General features: G+C 51.2%; 1 protein-coding gene across 14 annotated transcripts in view; it reads left to right on the forward strand.

Annotated features, from left to right (window-relative positions):
- Dab2ip (DAB2 interacting protein) overlaps nt 1–20,207 on the forward strand; it is a 173,477-nt gene that overhangs the window by 117,285 nt on the left and 35,985 nt on the right. The window contains exon 1 of one of the 14 annotated variants that reach the window (XM_076928606.1): nt 5,626–5,761. The exons of 8 other annotated variants lie outside the window; for them this stretch is intronic. Coding sequence is in view for 4 of the 6 variants with exons in the window: in XM_076928600.1 (XP_076784715.1) it covers nt 17,776–17,942 (167 nt within the window). In the remaining 2 variants the exon portion in view is untranslated. Of the gene's footprint in view, nt 1–5,625; nt 5,762–14,441; nt 14,448–17,463; nt 17,943–20,207 lie in introns of those variants that run through there. 5 more of the 14 variants (XM_076928604.1, XM_076928600.1, XM_076928602.1 and 2 more) reach the window with 5 other exon arrangements.

Raw genomic sequence — 20,207 nt, forward strand, 5'->3', positions numbered from 1 at the left:
TATCATTCTGTTATCTCATCACACAGTGGATTATGTTTGAGACCCCAGATCTACATCAGCACCCCCAGGGTTTACCCCATCATGTAGGAAGAGATGGCCCAAGACAAGCAGGAAATGATGTTTGTGCTGACATTTCTTCCACTTAGAAAATCAATATTCTGTGGTCTGCCTAATTGCTCTGTTGCTGCTAAATGAGTCATTATGGAAGGAAAATAGCAAGCTCATTGTGAGATTAATGGGAGAGAATAGTTGGCAAATGACTTTGGTTTGCTTCCGAAACTCTGGAAGGTGTTACTATGAGAAATCTGGAGAGTCGTGCAAGGCTAAGTTTCAGGTTGTAGGGAGACAGTAGCTATTGGGTGGTGAGGTGCTAGAGGTGCCAACAGGTCTAAGATCCCTGCTAGGCGGGATACCGCAGGGACTGGAGCCTGTACAGCACAGCCACTTTGATGGTCTTGAGGGAAGGGGCGCTGCACTGTTCAGGTAGAGTCACTTGTCGGGCATCAGGCGAGGCAGGGTGATGTACTGGTGGTAAACTAGCCTGAGCGTCTCCCCTAGCAAGGAGATAAGCTGGGATAAAAGTGTCTCACAGGCAAATTACTGTCACACTGCCCAGTGTCTGTCCAGACCCACAGAGTTTGATCCAGTGGAAACGGTGAATTCCTAAAGCTCCCTGGGCAGGTACAAGAGCTTATGCCTATGCCATGGTCTGACAGCCTAAGAAATAAACTTTCTACAAGTGTGGAAACTAAGGCTGAAGACAGCTAAGGACTTGCCGAAAGTCATATAGCCCTTAAAGACAGGGGCTGCCTTTAGACCTGAACCTATATATCCCCAAGTCCAAAGGGACGCTCCTCTGCTACAGGAGGCTGGCACCTGCAGGTACACCTTCTGCAGCTAGAGTCAAGAACTTCATTCCTGCAATAGGACTGGCAGTTAGCTGCCTAAGACTATTGAACTGGGGGTCTGTAGGATATGCCAGCAAAGTGTTAATATCCCTAAACTAGACTTTTCTTCCTTACTAGGTCTTCACTTCCTCTTTAATGGCAGCCTAACAGTTTTGTGATGTTCTAAATGCTGAGTGTATTAAAGAGTCTTGAAAGGGCTCTGTAAATAACACCGCTCCCCTTCCCATGAGGCCTATTGGTTTACTCCTGTTGAGAACCCCAACTCACCTGGGGCCAGCTGTCTGCAGAGGTGGAGGAGGAGGTATGGTCAGCTATCGTGGTTGGAGATCTCTGGACTCCCCAGGGTTGCAGCAGTGGCAGCAGCAGATGGGGGAGGATTGACCTTTCCTGTGAGACCACTTAAGAGGCATTGAGGGTACCAGGGGCCATGCTGTTGCCCTGCCTTCTGGAGATAGTTGAGAACTCTAGCCTGGGAGGTCTAGATCCTCGTGTCTGAGGTCTGCTCTGGTGTGTGTATCCCTCTCAAGTTCTAAGTACTCCAGGGATTTGCTCAAGCATCAGGATCCCAGAGAGTAGCCCTGCATTTCTCCTCCCCCACAGTCCAGGCTTCTAGGGGATGGGGAATGGAAGTGATAGTGTTGTATGCTGGTCTTCTTAGATGCGGAATTACCAGTGTACAGACTAGTCCAGTACTGGACGTGCAGGGCCTGCCTGCTGCTGGGAGCCAGGGCTCAGTGTGTCCTTATGGATAAGGTGGTAGGACAGAGCCAGGTGGGTCGCTGTGCCTCTGAAGACGCAGGAACCGGCTGAGCATGCCTGCTCTTGCTACTGGCTAGATGCCAAGTTTCAGCCTAAACTTGGGTCTCATTAGCTATCCTTTGCCCCTTGCCAGCCATGAACTGCAGCCCTCCATGACTGGAGGCAACCAGTCATAACCTGGTTGGTTAAAGAGCCCAGCCAGGGCTCCGTCCCTCTCCCATTTAATTTCCCCCAAATTCTGCCTTGTTCTTTGAGTAAACAGCAAAGTTTTCCCTGCAGGCCTGCCCAGCCCTACCCAGTACCCCAGTGTGCTGCTCAAAGCAGCAGCTAGGAGGGGTGCTTAAGGCTCCTCCCATCTGGTCTTGCTCCTGCCTCTTTGGAGCCAGACTTCTCTCTCTCTCCTGATAAACACTGACCAAAAGCAGCTTTGGGAAGAAGTCATGGCAGGAGCCTGAAAGTGGGAACTGAAGCAGAAGCCATGATGAATTAATTGGTGCTTACTGGCTTGCTCTCTGGCTCACTCAACTTGCTTTCAATGTAACCAAGGAGCACACCTGCCCAGGGGTGTTGCTCACAGCCCAAGAGCAGACTGAAGGAAGGAAGCATCATCTTAAGTGAGGCTCCCTCTTCCCAGATGATTCTAGTGTGTCAAGTTGACAAAAATTAAGCAGCACAGCCAGCTTTGGATCTCTTTGTGATGTTTTAAGATCACATAGCAGCTCTGACTCTGGATACCAATCTGAGTCTCTTCATAGGCATGTTCTGGCTTTCCATAGTGACAGACAGGCTTGGGCCTGCCAGAACCCAGGAAGATGTGACATGGAAGGTACCTGGTCAAGGCTCCACCCAACCACATACATCTCTATGGCTTCTCTCTGGACCATGAGATGATTTGAGATTCTTTCTTCTCTAGTTCTGTCCTAGCAAGGCATCCCAGACACCATGCTAGTGTGTCTAGATGCCCAGTTAAATCCAGGTAGGCAGTGGGCTATCCTCAGAGCCTGGTCTCAGGGTGCTTACCAGTCCAGCAGTCCTTCCTCTTACTGGTCTCTGAAGATGCCCTGATTAGGGAGTGTGAACTTTACCCCAGGATCCTTGCTGTGGTGGTGTGAGGCAGGCTGCTGTGACGCACAGACTGCTTGTGCTCTCTTCTTCTGCAAAGCCCCAAGTGTTAGTTCATCCCTAGCATGCTGCAGTGTGTTCATGGCAGGAACCAGAAGCTTCCTTACTGGCTCAGGGGCCAAGAGGCTTTAAGTGACAGTACTTCAGACATGACCGGAATGCCATTGGCAGCACTAGTTTGCTGACTTACTTGAATTTGGGGGCAGATTCAGACAGGGTAGTGCCACCTGTGTGGTCAGTGTGAGGCTTCTTAGGAGCACTGCATCCTTTCTAGTGTAGTTTTAGAGAAAACTGTTGGAGCCCCCTGGTTGCCACCCCTGCTTATAGGTTCCTGGTTTTGAGGGGGTTTGTGAGTCTGCCCTTGGGTGGAGTCGGCCCAGGTTCACATGTTTCCCATAGCACTTGGAATTCATCTTCCTGTGTCAGGTTACACTGCACACACAGTCCTTAGCAATGCCCTGCACTACAGCCATCCCATGGACCAGTCTGCTCTGCCTGGGAGGAGCCCAGGTGGGGGCCTGTTTTCCCTCCACTCTCTCCTCAGCTATGCTTCCCCTTCACCTCACCCCCCACCCCAACAGAGGGGCAGGCATCCCATGTGGTAGATGTCCTGCCCATAAGCCGTGGTCACTAGATGCTTGAGGACCATATCTGAGCTTGCCGCTGCTGGACATTGTGCTGGTAGCCCAGAGAGAGCATGTGCTAAAGTACTCTGCCTCTAAAGGCAGACTCTTCAGCCGCCCTGGCAACAGCTCCACGACAGCCTGTGGTGTGGCCACTGAGCATGCCTCCTGACTGGCTGCTTTCTCTAGCTTCTCAGCAGCAGCCTCTTTCAGGCTTCAGGCAAATGGTTAAAGAAAGCTGAGGGGCTGGGGTCCCCAGACTATGTGTCTGCCAACAACCCTCATGCCCTGGCCGGGACCCCCTGGACTTCTGTATTCACTAGGGTGGGTCTGCAGGGACAACAGAGCTGGCTTCAAGGGCTTAACAGGCCTCAGGAACCTCCAGACTTCTCATGTCCTTGCTGCCCCCTACCTTGTTCCCTGGGCTCCCCTGTTTACTCTTGCAGATGAGGGTCATTGTCAAACCCAGCTCTGTAATATGGGGGTAGCAGTAGCAGTTCTCCAGTGAGTCTTGAGAGAAATAGATGAGATTTACATCAGGGTGCTTGGCACGGAGCAGGTGTTTGAGGCCAGTAAGACTCCACCATGCTGTGCTCCCCTCCCTTGTGTCCCCTCTATCCAGATGCCTTCTGCTCACCCATCCTTCAAGTCCCCCACCCTTTTGCTTAGAACTTGCTTCCTTGATGCCCGTTGCCCAGCCACTTTAGTGTTCCTTACTGGATCTGCTCCTCAACAGCGTTGGGCTTCCTTCCACAGGACACTTTGGGAGTCCAGCTGCTCCCCAGCCCTACAGATAGCACTCTGCCCCAGTCTGGATAGGTAAGCTGAGTTATAGGCTATAAAGATTAGCCCTGCTGGGAGGGGCGCTGGGGCCAAGTGAGGAAGGGATGTACCCAGTGGACTAGAGCACCTGGCCTGTTTCTTCCTACTGCTGTCTGTGGCACAGTATGACAAGAATCGGAACAGCTCTCAGGAATCAGTCAGGGGTGAGGTGGTGATAGCATTTGAAGTTTGAAAGAAATAAATCTCAGGTGGCAAAGCAGGGACAGGACACTGAGACAGGTAGAGGGAATCCCATGGGTGGACAGAAGGGGCTTCAGAGGTCTAGAGCCCTTCTGTTTTCTTGAACAGACTGTGGGAGGTGCAGAGGAAGCTCAGTACTGGGGCGAGTGGGAACCAGTTCTAAAGGCAGGACAGCTGGTAAGGAGAGGCAGAGATACCAAGGGAGGAAGAGGATGGGCCCGTGTGTGGGCCCCTTTGTGCCAGGTGCTTTGGTTTTGGAATCAGAAGTCTAAGAGGTGAGCTTGCTTCAGTGCTGGGTAAAGGGTGTAGAGGGCTTGCTGAACTCTAAGGTCTAAGGTCTCAAAGTGAGTACAGAAGAGCCAGAAGGAATTGCCAGCCTCAGAGCTCTCAAACCCTTTGCTGGACACAGCCTATTGAGGACTGCCTGGCATCTCCTCTCAGCAGGTCAGGTAGTCCATTCTCTTAACCATGTGGAAGAACTACTGAGTGTATGGCACATACACAAAAAAGCATGGCACATGTTCTGCAGCATTTCTAGATCCCAGGCACAGATGACACATGTGCAAGTGAAACCTTCACGGGGCCTGGCCACTCCTGAACTAGGCCAGAGGTGGAGGTTGTAAGGCCCAAATTGTTGCCCATGACCATTGTCTCTGTAGCTCCTGAAGGGCAGACCTCCCATAAACAGCCCAGGTGCCGAATAGACACGTCCATTTTGCACCTCCTGCATGCCGTTCGCTGCGCCAGGTGCTGGAACAGTTAACTTTGCTGTGTGTGGCTGTGTGTGGCACTTTACGGTTCCTGCAGCTCCTGGATCTCGTTAGGAGGGTGAATCTCTCCAATTGTATATTTATTTTCTGGTTTTTCAAGTGAGGAGACTGAAACAGAAAGGAGAGTGGCTTTGAGGTAACATCCTCAGCCACCGACAAGGGACCAAGCCTATCCTGAGCCTTGATCTCTCCCTGGGCTGTGGGTATACTCTGGGGACTGGCAGCTGTTTCTTCCCAAAACTACCTGCTGAGATGGAGTTTCAGGAAGCCAGGCCCACAGAGAATCCGTATCCAGGTGAGCAAGACTCCTGGGGGCCACAGGAAGCACCTGCCTGGTCCTTGTCTCCACCCAGCAGGAATTGGTTGTTGGGGACAATTGTCTATGTTTGGGGCAAGTCTGAGGTAGAAGAACAAAGAGAACCCTGCCTGCCAATGCAGCTCTGACCTTGAAAACCCTGTGGAGTTTCATTTATTGGGAAGAAAGAGAGAAGAATTGGTTACCAGCTTCAAAGAGGGGCAGGCTTCCTGCAGCAGCATCAGTGGAAGCCTTGACTCTGTGAGTTCTTGCTGTTGAATTTCTCCTTTTCAGTTTGACAGAAGTCCTGGGGATCTCTGTTTGGGCTGGCCAGAAAGTGCAGAGATGCCAGGATCCTTCTTACCTTGCCTGGACACTCAAAGGCCTAATCTTTAAACAAAGATCAGTGAATGATTTCAGAGATCTAAACACAGGCTGAAGATTACCAACTCATGTGTCCTGCTGTGAGAGTACCCACGTGTTGGAGGGACCTAGGAGTGAAGCGGCTTGTTCTGTACTGGCTGGGGGCAGGGCTTTTGCAAGGAAGCAGTGTGGCAATCTGGATATCCTGGGCGCGGTGAAGCCAGGGTTTATCTTATTCATCTTCCGTTTTACTCTTTATCGACACACATTGGCAAATCTTTGTTTTGTGTCAGGAGCTGCTGTCACCCTAGGAGAGGTTTGGTATGTTGTAGGCCTTGCTTTGCCCATGTGACATAGGAATCCTAGCTGAGGAACTTCACAGCTACGGTGACAATTTCAACAGTTTGTAACACTGAATCCTTCTGGGGTCAGAGACGCTGCTGGACTTTGGTGGCAGAACTTTGGGTTTGGAAGAGAAAGCTCTAAAGTTGTTTTTTGTGACATTTGAAAATTTCACATCTTTAAATGTTGGCAATTGATTCAAAATTTAAAACTGTCATGCACTGTGTGGTTAAACAAAACATGAATGTTGACCAAATACAGCCTGCCCTCCAGTAAGAATTCTTTATGGTATGTTTGGCCAAAGTCCAGGAGGCTAGAAGGCATTAGGCCAGGCCTTCTTGCAGAAGGATAGGGCAGAAACAATGGAACCCACTCCCATTTATTTAGTAGACTGTGCTTGTCTGGCTATGGGCTGGCTTGGTCCCTGTGGTGTGCAGTGCTGCCCTGAGAGCCAGTAGCCATGCTCACTGCCCCACAGGAACTTTCCCAGCCTTACCACATAAATAAGCCCCTTTGGCCAGGCATGAGCCCAGGAAAGGAAAGTGGCTTAAGAGACACCCTGGTGACACCTGTATCCCACTCTTAGGCAGTGGTGCGGCTGGCTATACAGCTGTGGGATGGTACTGTCCACACATGTGACCTTGCTGCTGTTAGCACTTGCTCTTCTGCCAACAGGGTGGGTCCTTCCTGTGCTGCTAAGGAGGACCTGCACAGGGACCTTGTGCCCTGTCCTCCCCCTTCCACCGTAGGTTCCTGCTGCTCAGAGCCTGGGTCACCTCTGGTCTAGCTAAGGGCTGTCTGGGCCTGTAGGCATAGCTTTCCCTTTTTTTGTTTCTTCATTGGCTGTCATATCTTCTGTAATCTGTGCTTGACTTGATAGAAGATCACCTGGTGCCTGGTCCTTCAGATTGTCCTCCAGGCTTAAGAAACTTCAATTATTCCTGTATTGTATGCAAAGCCTTAGGGGCCAGAGCCAGAGGCAGCTGACCCAAGGCATCAAATTGGTGGAGCAGCCAGGCAGCCAGGTTTTCTGCTTCAGTATGCAGAAGCCTGAGGAAAATGGAGAACACCCCACCACTGCCCCTGTTTGGCCTTGAAGGGTCTTTCCCCCCCCCCCCCCCCCCCCCCCCCGTATCTGAGGTAGGGCTCCTGAGTGTTTCCCAGCCCTGCCTTCTGGGTGCTGACCTGAGATCAGGCAGAGGTCAGGGGGGATGGGAGCCATATTAGCCAGCCCTTAATCAGCGCTCATCTCTGCCCTCCCATTCTTTCTTTATCTTCACTTAGCCTTTTTTCAATACAGAGATAATTAAAACCAGAAGCACTCAGCACAGATTCCCACCCCACCAAAACCATCTCTTCTTCCGCAGAAAGATTGCAGGGCTCACAGAGAATACTGTCTCTGTGCCTGGGTCAGGTGCCATCCTCCTGTCCTCAGCTTACTTGGTTGGAAGACTGCAGTTTGTGCGCCCTTCCAGTGAGCACTCCTGCCTCACTCATAGCCCACAGCTGCTGGGCTGGGGCTGGGGAAGTTCTCTAAGAATTCCAGTCCATCGAGGAGTGGTGGTGGGGTTCTGGAGCATGGCTTTGGAGCAGTTTCACACAGAGTCCAAGGCAGGCAGGTTGCCCGTCTGATTTTCTGGTGCAGACAGAACTCCTCTAGGGACCCTTAGGATTGAATTATTTCTGTTTTCGTTCACCTGTGCTATGCCCTGGGGACAAGGACAGAAATCAGCTGTGGTCCCTCCCTGTGTTGATGTGGGAGCAGTACCTGCTGCTCTTAGGAGGTTTGTTTTCAACACAGCTTTACCTGGGTCTTTGCTGCTCCAGAATGAAGCCATGCCCAGGCAGGAGGTGGCCTGGGCTTTAGGTGGTCCATGGAGGAAGAGAGTCACAGGGTGAAATTCCCAGGAGTGCCTGGCTTGTGCTCTGAAACTTGTGTGGATTAATTAAGACCAGCTGGATAGGCAGTGGAGCACTGGGCTCTGGGTAGTTGGGGGGTGGGGTGGGGGTTCGCCTTAAATGTCGGCTTAGGCTAGACAGCCCAGTGTGGGTGAGTGCTGACTTGAGACTCTGCGGTCCTGTCTGCCCTGACTAGAGCTTAAGCAAAGTTCTTTGTCATATGAAAAGTGTACTGGAGCCCAGCCCATTCCTAGAGCTCTCTTGAGGGTCACCTCACAGCTGTGGGGAGGGGTGAGTGTTAGGGTGATGAGGATGTTGGGTGGTAGTGGATGACAGGGATAAAATGAAGAAGTATTTTTAGAAGGTTTGTTTGCCTTGTGCCTGTAGCTGACCCTGGACTAGTTTCCCCACTTCTGCTTCTACTTTGGTCTTAGCATGAGAACATGTTTTCATTTGATTATGTTTCTTGTTGCTTATTTTTTCAAATAAGGTCTCTAATATATCCCAGGAGGCCTCAAGCTCTTCATTCTCCTGTCTCTGCCTCCAAGTGCTGCGATTGCGGGTGTGGTCATTATACCTGGCAACACTAGATGAGTCTTTAAAATATTCCCTTGGAGAACTTGTGAGGGCAACTCCTGCCTTCCTTCCTGTGCTCTCAGCTGCACTGGTCCTGGTCCCTGCAGGAATAGCTGCATCTGTCTCTGCTGTTCCCACCTCCTTTAACACTGTCCTCTCAGCCTTGTGCTTCATCTCAGTCATGTGTTAATTGTTCACTTACCTTATTCCCTGTGCATTTGTACCTGACCCATGTTTGACCAGGAGCCTGAGAGAATAGACTGCTCCTTCATGTGCCTTTGGTACCTAGGAAAGGGATGGCTGTGGTATCAGTGAGTGAACAAACAGTTCATCTAATTTACCCTTGAGGTAGACACGTGTTTTCTGTACTTTACAGACCAAGAAACTGATTTCAAACAAGTGGGTTCACTGGACACAGTAGGCTATGAGTGGAGTGGCCTACCTTTAAAGCTCTTTTTTAGCCACTAGAAGCCCTTCCTGTCCCCAGCCACCAGCTGGTCAGACCTGCCTCTTGGACAGATAGGAATGTGAGGGTTCCAGAAGAGGTGAGTGGGGTTTTTACTTTGGGAATGAGAGGATGAAGCCAAGGAGGAAATGATACAAACAAACAAACAAAAGTGGGGTTCTGAGCATGCCAACAGGTTGGTTGCATGTTAGGGTCTCTATTGAGGCTTAGGACTGAGACCCAGCAGAGTAGTCCCTGAAATTTCCCCTAGGTGCCAGCTATTTAAAAAAAAAAAAAAAAAAAAAAAGGCTATAGCTGTATTGCCCACCCACCTTCAGGCTCCTTGTGCTGGCTCTGGCTCCTGGCACATTTTCTGTTTCCCAGAGGAGCTCAGGCCTAGCCAGGCTTCTCAGGGCAGAGAAATACATAGTTAGTGAGTGAGTGAAAGAGTGTGTGTGTGTGTGTGTGTGTGTGTGTCTGTGTCTGTGTGTGTGTCTGTGTCTGTGTGTCCAGCCTTGCTGTTTGCACTGCCCTCATGTCTTCTTAATCAGTCTATTTCTGGGAGCGATGACTTCATCTCCTATGATTCTCGACACAGCCGTTATAAGGCATGCATGGGAAGACTGGGCCTGGCATTATTCACCTTCTAATGATCGTGGTTGGGAGAGCAGTTGGTGGCCCTAGTCTGACCTGCTATCTCCAAGACACTCTGCTTCCTGGGGTTGTCCTTAGATCTGGCCCATTGACCTGTAGCAACTAGTCTACCCATCTAGTACTTCCTGTGGGCTCACAGTATGTACTCTGTCAGAGCAATGATTAAGAATTATACCTAGCCAGGGCTCCCTCTTGCTGGAAGAGGCAGATGCCCATAGGTGTTTGGGTAGACCCTATCTAGGCTGTGGAAGGTATCAGTGTCAGCCTGGACTTTGGTAGCCGTGGAACCCAGAACCAGACCCCCAAATAACTGGAATGAAGTTGAGCAGGCGCTCCACCTATAAAACCTTTCTAGTGTTTTGTTTTGTTTCTGAAAGAACTCAAAGCTTTGGAGCATGTAGGCAAGTGTCCTATCACTTAGCCACATTCCCGCTCCTTAAAACCCGTGATTCAAATATGTATGAGTTTCTATCTGCCTTTATGAAGCAAATGTTTGTTAATGAAATTAATAGTATAAGCAAGATTTGGGGAGGGTGGGCAGCCGGGGAAAGGGTTATTTAAACATACTTCAGACAATACTGGTTCTAGTGCTGAGCAGCACATTTGCATATGTAATGACTGCTAATTATAGGTGGCCTCAGCTGCTAACAAGCTTGCCTGGTTGCGCTACTTTATTGTAGTCACCCACTCAGAATTCTCTGGCATGCTTTTCACTAAAGATAACACAACAGGAATAATAATACCTATTGGTTTTGATCCTTTGCTATGTGCCAGACATCCTACCAAGCTCTTGGCAGGGATCATCTTTAATCTGTGCAGCATTCTGGGTCCCATGGTCTTCTGTGTATAGAGCCTGAGACTGAGGCTGAAGCTAAGAGCATTGAGATGACTCCTGGGCTCACACAGTTAGCAGCCCAGAGGGTAATGCTGCCTCACAGATAGGTGCCTGTGCTCAGAGTACTCCTTTGGGAACTGTTGGTAATGCTCTCTGCTGTCAGTTCTAAGCCTTTTCTTTTTCTTGGCCCTCTCAGAAGCTCACATTTTAGTAAAGAGGAAGCTGAGATTTGCCTTAGAGGGAAGTATCTTCTAAGGTAAAACCAGGCCAGATAGATGCCCTCCTCCCTACAGTCTGCCTCCGAAGCCCCTTACCCCAGGTCCTGAAGGAGACTACCTTTAGCGGGAGGAGGTGGGGAAGGAGGAGGGGGAAGGGGGAGGAGGTTACCTCTCTTTACAGGCCTAGCCTGGCCTCTGAGCTTCTAAGGCAGTAAGCCAGTGGAAGGACACTGTCACAGCGTAGATTAACTTACACACGTTGTTATTAGACTAGAGGTGGCCCACAGTGGCTCATGACCAGCTGTAGCCCACAAACAGGCTGGGTCTGGTTTCTTCTTCGGCAAGCACGTCCGCATCCATGACCCATTCACCTTAAGCATTCTTTTTGGTCGAGAGTTCTGGATTCCCTTGGAATAACTTTCAACAGTGTTGGGCCTGCATTTCTGTCCACCTGAGCCCTTTCTCCCTGGAGTACTTTTCCTTCCTGTGCTAGTGGTACTGGACGGTGGGGGTTGTAGGATTCCTGTTCTAAGGAACCCAGGTCTCAGAGGAGGCCAACAGGGCCACCCACAAAGCTGCTGGTGACGCTGGGATCCATCCTGTTGTCCAGCCCATGTCACTGCTTTCCAGTTGTGTCCAGTCTCTGGCCACCAAAGAAAGCAAGAAGCCTTTCCCTAGTCTAATGATTCAAAAATAACCACCAGTGGGCCCAGGAGCCATTTTTGGTCCCTCCTTCTCCATTCCATCCCGCCAAAGCCACTGGAGACATGAGGGACCTATTCATTTAAACTTATCATTCTCTCGAAGACGGAGTGGAGCTGAATTGGGTCAATGGCTCTATTTGCTGTGCTCAGCTGTTTCTGCTGCAACACCGTCACTACTGGGTCTGCTGCTGGCTCTGTGCCACCAAGCTCACTGATTATGGCTCCATAACTTTGGCCATCCTCAGCAAGCCTGGCTATGACAGAGAGAGATATGTAAAACCACTGAACCAGTGTCATTCAAGTTCCCAAACCACATGACTTCCAGGACACAGGTGCCATGCTTCCAGCGGCAGTTTGTGCAGATGGAGAAACTAATAAGGCTTAGTATTCTCTGGGTACAGAGTCATAGTGGGTCCAGCAAGCATCACTCAGGGCACCTACCTCATGGGGCTGGCTGCCCTGATATAAACAGGATGTGGCATGTCAGTGGCCAGCCCTGGGCTAATTGGCTAGGATTGGGAAGTGTCCTGTGTATCAGGCACAGAGTTTGGAGGGAGTCATAGGACTCGGGTGAGCTGGGCTATCCACTCCCATGTAACCTATCCCAGTTCCCTGCTCCCAGCACTGCAGTGTCCTCATACTTTTGATAGCTTCCTTGGGGTTAGACCCACACTGGACACTGGCAGAGCCTCTTTGGGGACCATAGCCTGTCATGTTGTTTTGATTGGCACCAATTTGGTGTACCTTTCCACTAAGCTCCTGGTTTCCTAAGGGCAGGGCCAGGTGGCTCCCTCATGCTTGGGACCCTAGCTAGGTAGCCTGGGCAGGTTGTTTGTCTAATGGAGCTGTGCTCTTTCTGTAAATGGGGGTTGCATGGGGTGGGTGGTGGGTGCTCACACCTCTCTGGTGTATGCCCTGGTTAAGTGATCAGTGGCAGCTAACAGCAATACTGTGCACAGTGCCTGTGGCACAGGCTCACAAAGCCCTAGGAAAAAATCAGGTCCCAGGCTGCCTTTTCATCTCCTGAAGAGGGGTGTCTGACAGCAGGGCCCTGTGGAGTCCTAGGAGAGACTGTGAGTGCCAGGTTGTTGCGGGTCAGCTGTTTGTCTACATGTAGCAGCAGGGAGAGCTGGGGCTGTGGCCTTGCCCTCTCTGTTTGCCACACAGCACACAACAGCTCAGGTTTAGCTCTGACTGGCCAGTGTTGGAGCAGGGCACTGTCTTCCATGGACCCAGGCAATGATGCCAGGGTGAATGACTTTTTATGGCAGCCACCAGACCTGAGAGAGTGGTGGGATCCCCCATGGCACCCCCTATGGTATTGTTACTAGTGGTCCCAGGGTTGGAGATAAGGACACAGCTTAAGGGATTTGAATTTCAAGAGGCATGTCTAAACTTTGACTTGTAGCCTAGAGACATAAGGTGATGGCTGGGACCCACAGTAGCGGAGTTAGGGACAGATTTGAGGACTGGGTAACAGCTATCAGACTTAAGGATGGGGGCATTGAGCACCGGATGGTACTGGCGTAGTCATTAGGAATAGATTATGGTCACCCTGTCCTTTGCCTCGTTTAAACATCCAATCCTTGGCACACCATGCATTGCTGCCCAGCACTTGGCAGTGTGACAGCCAAGGAAGGAAACTACTGACCATGTCTCATTGCTTGTTCAAGTAAATTTACTCTGTATTTTCAGAGAGGTGTCACATGGGTGGGAATTTACTCCCACGAAAGGCTTTAATGGAAACGTTACATTTAGAGAGCCAACATGTGTTAAAATCTCAGTGGAGGAAAAGGTGCCAGGCTTCTATGCCAGCCACAGTGATCACCACAAAACCCTGTATGGGGGCCTGGCAGTTAAGGGATGAATCCAGGCTTGGGGGTGGGGGGTGGCTTGGGCAGAGGCAGCCAGAGGTTGTGAGCTTGCTGGGCTTCTCTGGAGGAGACAGGGCTACTGAGCAGGTGGAAAGAGGGAAAGGAATTCAGAGCTGTGGGCTGCTGGCTTTCCTTAAGCTCACACACGGTTTGTGGTAAAGGCGTCTAGAGACAAACAATGGGCCCTGGAGTAATGAGTGTTGGGGAACCCAGAACTCCAGCTCCCACTAGTGACCTTGGGTATCATTCCTATGCCCTCTGTGCTTCCTAGGCAGATGCTGTGTGGGTACCCATGCGTAGAGCCCTTGGATGTGTAAGGAGATAATGGATGTAAAATACCTCACTCTGGGCTTGGCACGGAGCAGGTGCCAGGACACATGTGTTTTTTGTTGGTGATGATAAAGCCACACATGCATGGATGTGCTCACATAAATTAACAGCTGGGGTGTGTGGAAACTGCCTTCTGGAGCTGGCCCTCAGTCTGACATCAAGCTCGCGTCCTGCCAGCAGCCAAGTGTAGATAGAAATAGAAAGTGTCTAAGAGGCCCTTGTCCTGGAACAGCCAAGCCTGGCTGATTCCTCTGCAGGGGTCCCTCACTGCTGTTCACCTGCATGACTTGCAGACTCATCCTGACATCCCCAGGTTACAGCAGCACCTCCTCCAGAAGGGGTGTCTGACTTAGAGAGCAGTCCATTGAAGGAAGAGTGGAATAGGTAACTGGGCTGCTTAACTGTTGCTGTGACCAAATGCATGGCGTACGCAGAGGACGAGATCATGAGTTATGTATGCATTGACCCCCTGATTCTTGACAAGATTGCCTTAGGGGTAAAGTCAGGCAGGGGAACGCTGTTAGACCTCTAGTCTGGCTGGTTAGGAAGCAGAGGGCAGTTGCACTGCAGGTACATATGACTCCCTCTTCTTTCTGTAGGCTGCCAGTGAGACGATTTCCTCTCCCTCTGTACCTCCTCCTTGGAAATATCCACCTACCCACAGGTGTACCTCCTCACCATCTCCATCTACTCATGGGGACAATGAGGATAAGGCAGGTCCTCGAAGTGCCTTCACTTTTCAGTCACACAAGGGAAGGGAAGCTCTGCTAGGTGCTTTCCAGAGTCCTACAGAGACCCTTACCTGGTTGATAAGGCAAATGATGCCAGGCCTTGAAGTCAGTGAGAAGACTGCCTGTAGGGTGTGTGTGGGTGTTCATTGTTTGTTATGGAGTCCTTAGCCTTGAACCAGATATGGATAGACCCCCAGTGAGGACTTGGAGATCAAGAAGTAACATGCAGGCCCATAAGAACCCAAGGTAGGGGGAGGGGATTGGCATATTCTTGTGGCTGGGGGCCAGGAAATGAGGAAGATTTACTTTAAATGGGAGGATCTGAGCTAGCCTCTGACAGGAGGGTGTGGCCATAGGAAGGGAAGAGTCTTGAATTGCTGACATTGGTTATGAAGGTGGAGGGTGTGCTGAGGTAGATAGGTCCTATTCAGGGAGGCTGGGCACTCCGGACTGTTTGTTTTAAGGCTGTGTGCACCTCTAGTTTGGGTTGGGAGGGCGTGGAAGATTCAAGGCCAGATAGCTGGTGAGTATGGGAACCCAACTTAGGACATAATCCAGCCTCTGTTTTTTGATCGCTGTGACCCCTTCCTGTGACTGCTGTCAGACAGAGCCAACAGTCCTGCCCTAGGGCTCTGTTTGCTACCAGACGGTAGTAGAGCTAGGAGAAGCACACGTGGCGGCATGCGCTTATAGTGTCCACAGTAAGCCATGCTTGGGAGCCTGGGGCAGTGGCACCTTGACTTCGAGGCCAGCTTGGACTACAGATTGAGGTCTTGTCTTAGAACAAAAATGCAAGTTCACTGTAAGGGAATGGCTTCCTGCCTAGAAGAAATCTAGAAGGGTTCCTAGTTGGAGGAGTATTTGAATGAGGCACATCTCTTTCAGTTGTAGTTGGGAAGTGGCTTTCAGTCATGTGGGAAGTAGCTGTCTTGCCTGTCTGTTACATGCAGGACCATGAAACTAGTAGTAGAAGGCCAGGCTTGGAGCCATACCCTGCTGCTTAGAGTGTGGACTCCATGGGCTCTGTTTGCTCGTTTCCTGTTGACTTGGTCACCGTGAAACCAGGAGGCCTTTTCTGGTCCCATGTTCTCTGAGTAATTTATCACCTCTCCCCACTAGGAAATGTTACTAAGACTTGGAAACTGAGAGCGCAAACCTAGGCCGCAGAGGAAGTCCGCAGCTGGATAGGAAGGAGCCTTTCTGGCCATGTGCTCTGAGGGATGGGCAGGTACATGTATGGCCACATGGGGTGCTGTTGGGCCAGCATGTTCAGAACACAGCCCAGATGGAATAAGGGCCCAAGTACAGCCTCTTCACTAGTCCTGCACTTGACCCTGCAGGGGCTGCGCACAGTAGGTGCTGGACAGTCTAGGCAGACTCCAACTGCCAGGGACAGAACTGGGGCGGTGTTGATTACAAGGGGCCACAGCCTGGGCAAGGGCCTTCCCTGGTCAGCTTCCTCTTTGTCTCTGAAGCTCTTGAAGTCCTGAGCTGTAAGCACAAACTACAGGAAGCTATGTATGAGCCTCCTGCCTGGTGGCTCTGAGGGAAAGAGGTTGACCTGTTGGTATTAGAGGTTTAGTAGGTGGAGCCTGGTTCTGTGGCTTGCCTTTGGGGTATGGGAAAGGGTCATCCAGGCAAAAATGTCTGCTTACTGAGGGTACCTTCCCGAGGTACCTGTGTTACAGTGAGACCTGTGTATTACGGTATGGCCTGAGGATACTCCTCCAGATGGTTGCCGCTGGACTCCAGCCTCCAGTTTGCCTACCTCTTTTAACTCTCTCCTTGCCCTGTCAGCGCCAGATACTTTCTGAAGTAGAGAAACCACCCAAAAGGGAGAATTTGTGACTAAGACAGTTGTTCCGGGCTCAGTAGCCCTCTCAGCTGTAGGGCTCCTGGCTACACCCACGGCCGGGGGGGGGGGGGGGGTTGGGAGCTGAGCTTCCCCACTGTGTTTCTGTCCTAGTGACTGTGGTCCCCAACCCCTGTCCTTCTTCAAACCTTTGTATTGCATTTTTAAAATGTCTGACTGGAAGTAGTGGTGGTGTTAAGAGGGAGGGGTGTTTGCCGTGCTATTCTGGCTGTGTAGTGTGAGCCCAGGATGGACCTGTCTCTGTCTCACCTCCTTCTGCAGTGTCTAGAGATTTCCAGGCTTCCCAGAGCCCAAAACTATGGTTTTGGTGCTGGATAGTAGTTGAAAGGTGCTGTCGGGATGAACAGGAGCCTGGGGGAGATTGCAAGGCCATGTGGGGACCAAGCCCCATTTCCCGTCCCCGCATTCCCTCCAAATTGTCCCCCTCCACACAACCTTATCTCTCCCTGCTCGGGGCTGCTCTGGAGGACAGCCACATGTCTCAAGCCAGTTGCCAGAGAAGACAGCTGGCCTGGGAAGAGAGGGGAAAGGCCCACTCCAGGCCTGGAGAAAAGCAGGCGGGACCAGTTACCTGTGGCCTGGACAGAGTTCCTGGGCAGTGCAGCCTAGTGGAAGTTGGACTGCCTGAGGGTCGGCTGAGGGAATGAGAGGCACAGGGATTCCCTCAAATCTCTGATTGCTCCAATTCCTCTTTACTCTAGCTCTAGCTGGCCGGTCTCAGACCAGCTAGGGAAATACAGTCATAGATTCCAAATGTCCGTCAAGCTCCTCCTTTTGGCAGCTGCCCAGCAAGGTGCTCTGGGCTTACTGGCCTGGACTGGTAAGGTTCTTGAGGAGAGGTGGGGGAGGGGAGAGACTCCAGCAAAACAGCAGGATGACCTCAGATCCCTGCTATGAAGAAAATGAAGCAGGGTGATAAATGGACCTGGGGGAGGGGGTGGGGAGAGCCCTCCCCTCCCAATGCTGATCTTTTGATCTGAGACTAGCATCCAGCTGGAGCTGCCCGGCATTGGCTAGCACAAAGGGGGTGGGGGCGGGACTCCAGAGGGCAGAGTCAGCACTCCAGGGGAGGTGCTTGTGGAACCTTTGGGCCAACGTTCCTGGCTTCCTGGAGTTGCTCCTGCTAGTGCTGCACCCACCACAGTCCTTGGAAGGTTCCTGCCACTGGCTAAGAGAAGCTGCTTACTTTCAAGAGCCCTTCCTTCCGACTTCTTGGACCTGGAGGCTACTGTATGAAAGACTGTAATTTTCCTTGTTCTCTGGGGAACCCGGAAATCTCTAGATGTTGTCTGCCTCTGTGTGTTTAAGACATTTTAAGAGTTTCAACGCGGTGGATGCGGGCATAGTGTGTGCTCTGTGGTAAGGGGGAACCCTTTGGGTTCACCTCTTAAATGTCCACCCTGGCCACCGGGGTCTGCACCACCCTTGGGAATGGGCCTCTGTGGCCTTGGACTCCTCGGTGACAACCTTGGCAAGATCCTGTGCTGGTCTGGAGGTGCCACTCTTTGGAGGTCCAGCCATCCTCGGAAGCCTCATCTGGCTCCTGGGCCTCACATACCCAGGTCAGCAGAGAGGCCTACACTTCTACCACTGCCAAGGTCTGTGACTGGATGTGCAGGAAAGGAGGAAGAGGACACAGGTTCCTGCTCCCTGTCCTGTGCGTTCAGCCAGGTGTGGGGCGTGGGACAGGGCTGGAGGCTGAGAGTTAGTTCTCCTTAGTGTGGTGGTAGGAGGAATGTTCGGCAGATACTGCAAAGGTGAACTGAGGCCTAACCCAGATCTCTTCATATACTGCCTGCTTCTGACAGAGAGCACTAGAGAATAGGCGTAGGGCTGGGGTTGCTGGCTAGATGGTTCTCATGCCTTAGGAGCCAAGCCCTGCCCTTGGGGAACAAGGACCAGGAACCCAGCAGTGAAGTTTGAGAGCACCTGCATGTTGGGTGCCCCAGGCCCTGGCCCAGATCCTGGTCCAGAGAAACTGCAGGTTGGGAAGGCAACCTCTAAAAAAGGGGTTTTGACCAGCTTCTTCCAAGGCTCTCAGCAAAGCCACACAGCCCATCTGGTTCTCCCTGCTACAGCAGCTTGGAGACAGATTTAAAAGTCTTAGTTTGTCTCTTGTGGTCACTGTTGGAGGAGAGAAGCTTTACTTGTGAAACTTGTTCTGGTGCAAACACTAACAAGAAGTTAAAGTGTTTTCAGAGCAGAGACTCTCGTTTTCCTGCTTGAGCAAAGAACATCAGAAGCTAAGACAGAAGTTGGCTTCTCTCCTTTTCTGTAGGCTGAGGGTCAGACTGACTATCTCTGAGCGCTTGGGCCTGCATCGCCCTTTTCTCCAGCAGCTAGATGGAGCTGCCACCACATGTGCAACTCATCCCCGTCCCCCGTTCCCCCACCCCACCCCCCCACCCCGGACTGAGCCACCAGGCCTCTGCAGCTCTGAAGTGTGTCTTCCCACCTGACGGTGGGATGGGCTCTGGATTTCTTGGCTTTCTGAGTGGTTCCTTGGCTACTCTGGTAATTGATTTGCATATGATGGTTCATAAATAGAGTTTATATCATATTAAACACTCTCTTAGGACAAATGCGACAGCCATGGCCCATGGCCACACACTGCTTCCCTTATAGAAGACATACGTAAAAATAAGTAAGCCATACCTGGCTGCAGGCCCAGGACTGCCTTTGTTTAGCACCTGTATCCCAGAGCCTAAAACAGGACCTGACACACAGTTAAGACCTAGTAAATATTTGTTGGCTGAATGCACAAGATACTCTGAAACGAGCCAGGTGTTTGCTGAGGAGTGATGGAGGCAGGGCAGGAGCTAGCATGGGCTTAGAAGTCTAGGAAGGAGGGTGAATTCCAACAGGACGGGAACAGTCTATTTTGAAAGTGGGAAGACTAAGAACTTTTATCGCAGATACAGCATCCCCAAGACAAATAGGGACCCAAGAATGTCAGCCTTGTTGGGTAGGGCCAGCTTAGGCACACACTATTAAAAAGTAAAGGGTTTTAGGGCAGACTTTAGTCTCTCCCACTTGGGGAGGGGGTCAGAGCGTGCCTGGTCCTACTACAGTTATCCAGGAATCAGTAGAAGATTTCTGGTGGTGTTTTAGTTTAGTTTTATTTAATGTGTGTGTTTTATCATACAGTATGCGAGTGGATGTCTGTGCACCACGTGCCTGTTGTACACAGCGTTCAGATCCCCTGGAACTCCAGTTATAGATGGTTGTGAGGTCACCATGTGGGTACTGGGCATTGAACCTGGGTTCTCTGCAAGAGCACTGGACCACTGAGCTCTTGACCACTGAGCCAGCTCTCTCGCCCCCCATTGGAAGGTTTTTTTTTGTCTTCCTAGTGAGCTTTCTGACTTCCTCGTGGAGTGGGGAAGACTAGTACAGAGAGGCTACTGGCCCTCTGGGCTCCCATAGGAGAGGAAGGGTTGGGAAGGGGCCTTTTAGGCCTGAGGTTCTCTGGGGCATGAAGATATTCCTCCCACTTGAGATAGGAGCCTGGGAGGAGGATGTAGTGCAAAGCTGGAGTTATGAGCACACTGGAGTATTTAAAGCTCCATGTGAATGACATCACCACAGGGAAGCGCCTTGCTTCCAAATCCAGAGCCCTGAAGAGACTGGAGGACAGTTAGGACAAAGGGACCTGTGAAGAATGAGGGCTCCCGGTGTGGGCAAGGGTCTGGGTCTTCGAGTGTTGTTGGCTATGGCAACCTGAAGACCTTTGGTGATCACAAGCCTGATGTGTTGGATAGAGCCAGGACACAGGAAGTGGGGAAACTTGGTGGCTGTCTTAAATGATTCCTACCTGTGTACTTCAGGTGACCTAGCCTACTCAGTGGGTCTGACCTTGGTAG

This window comes from Arvicanthis niloticus, chromosome 2 (assembly GCF_011762505.2).
Source record: "Arvicanthis niloticus isolate mArvNil1 chromosome 2, mArvNil1.pat.X, whole genome shotgun sequence".
NCBI lineage: Eukaryota > Metazoa > Chordata > Mammalia > Rodentia > Muridae > Arvicanthis > Arvicanthis niloticus.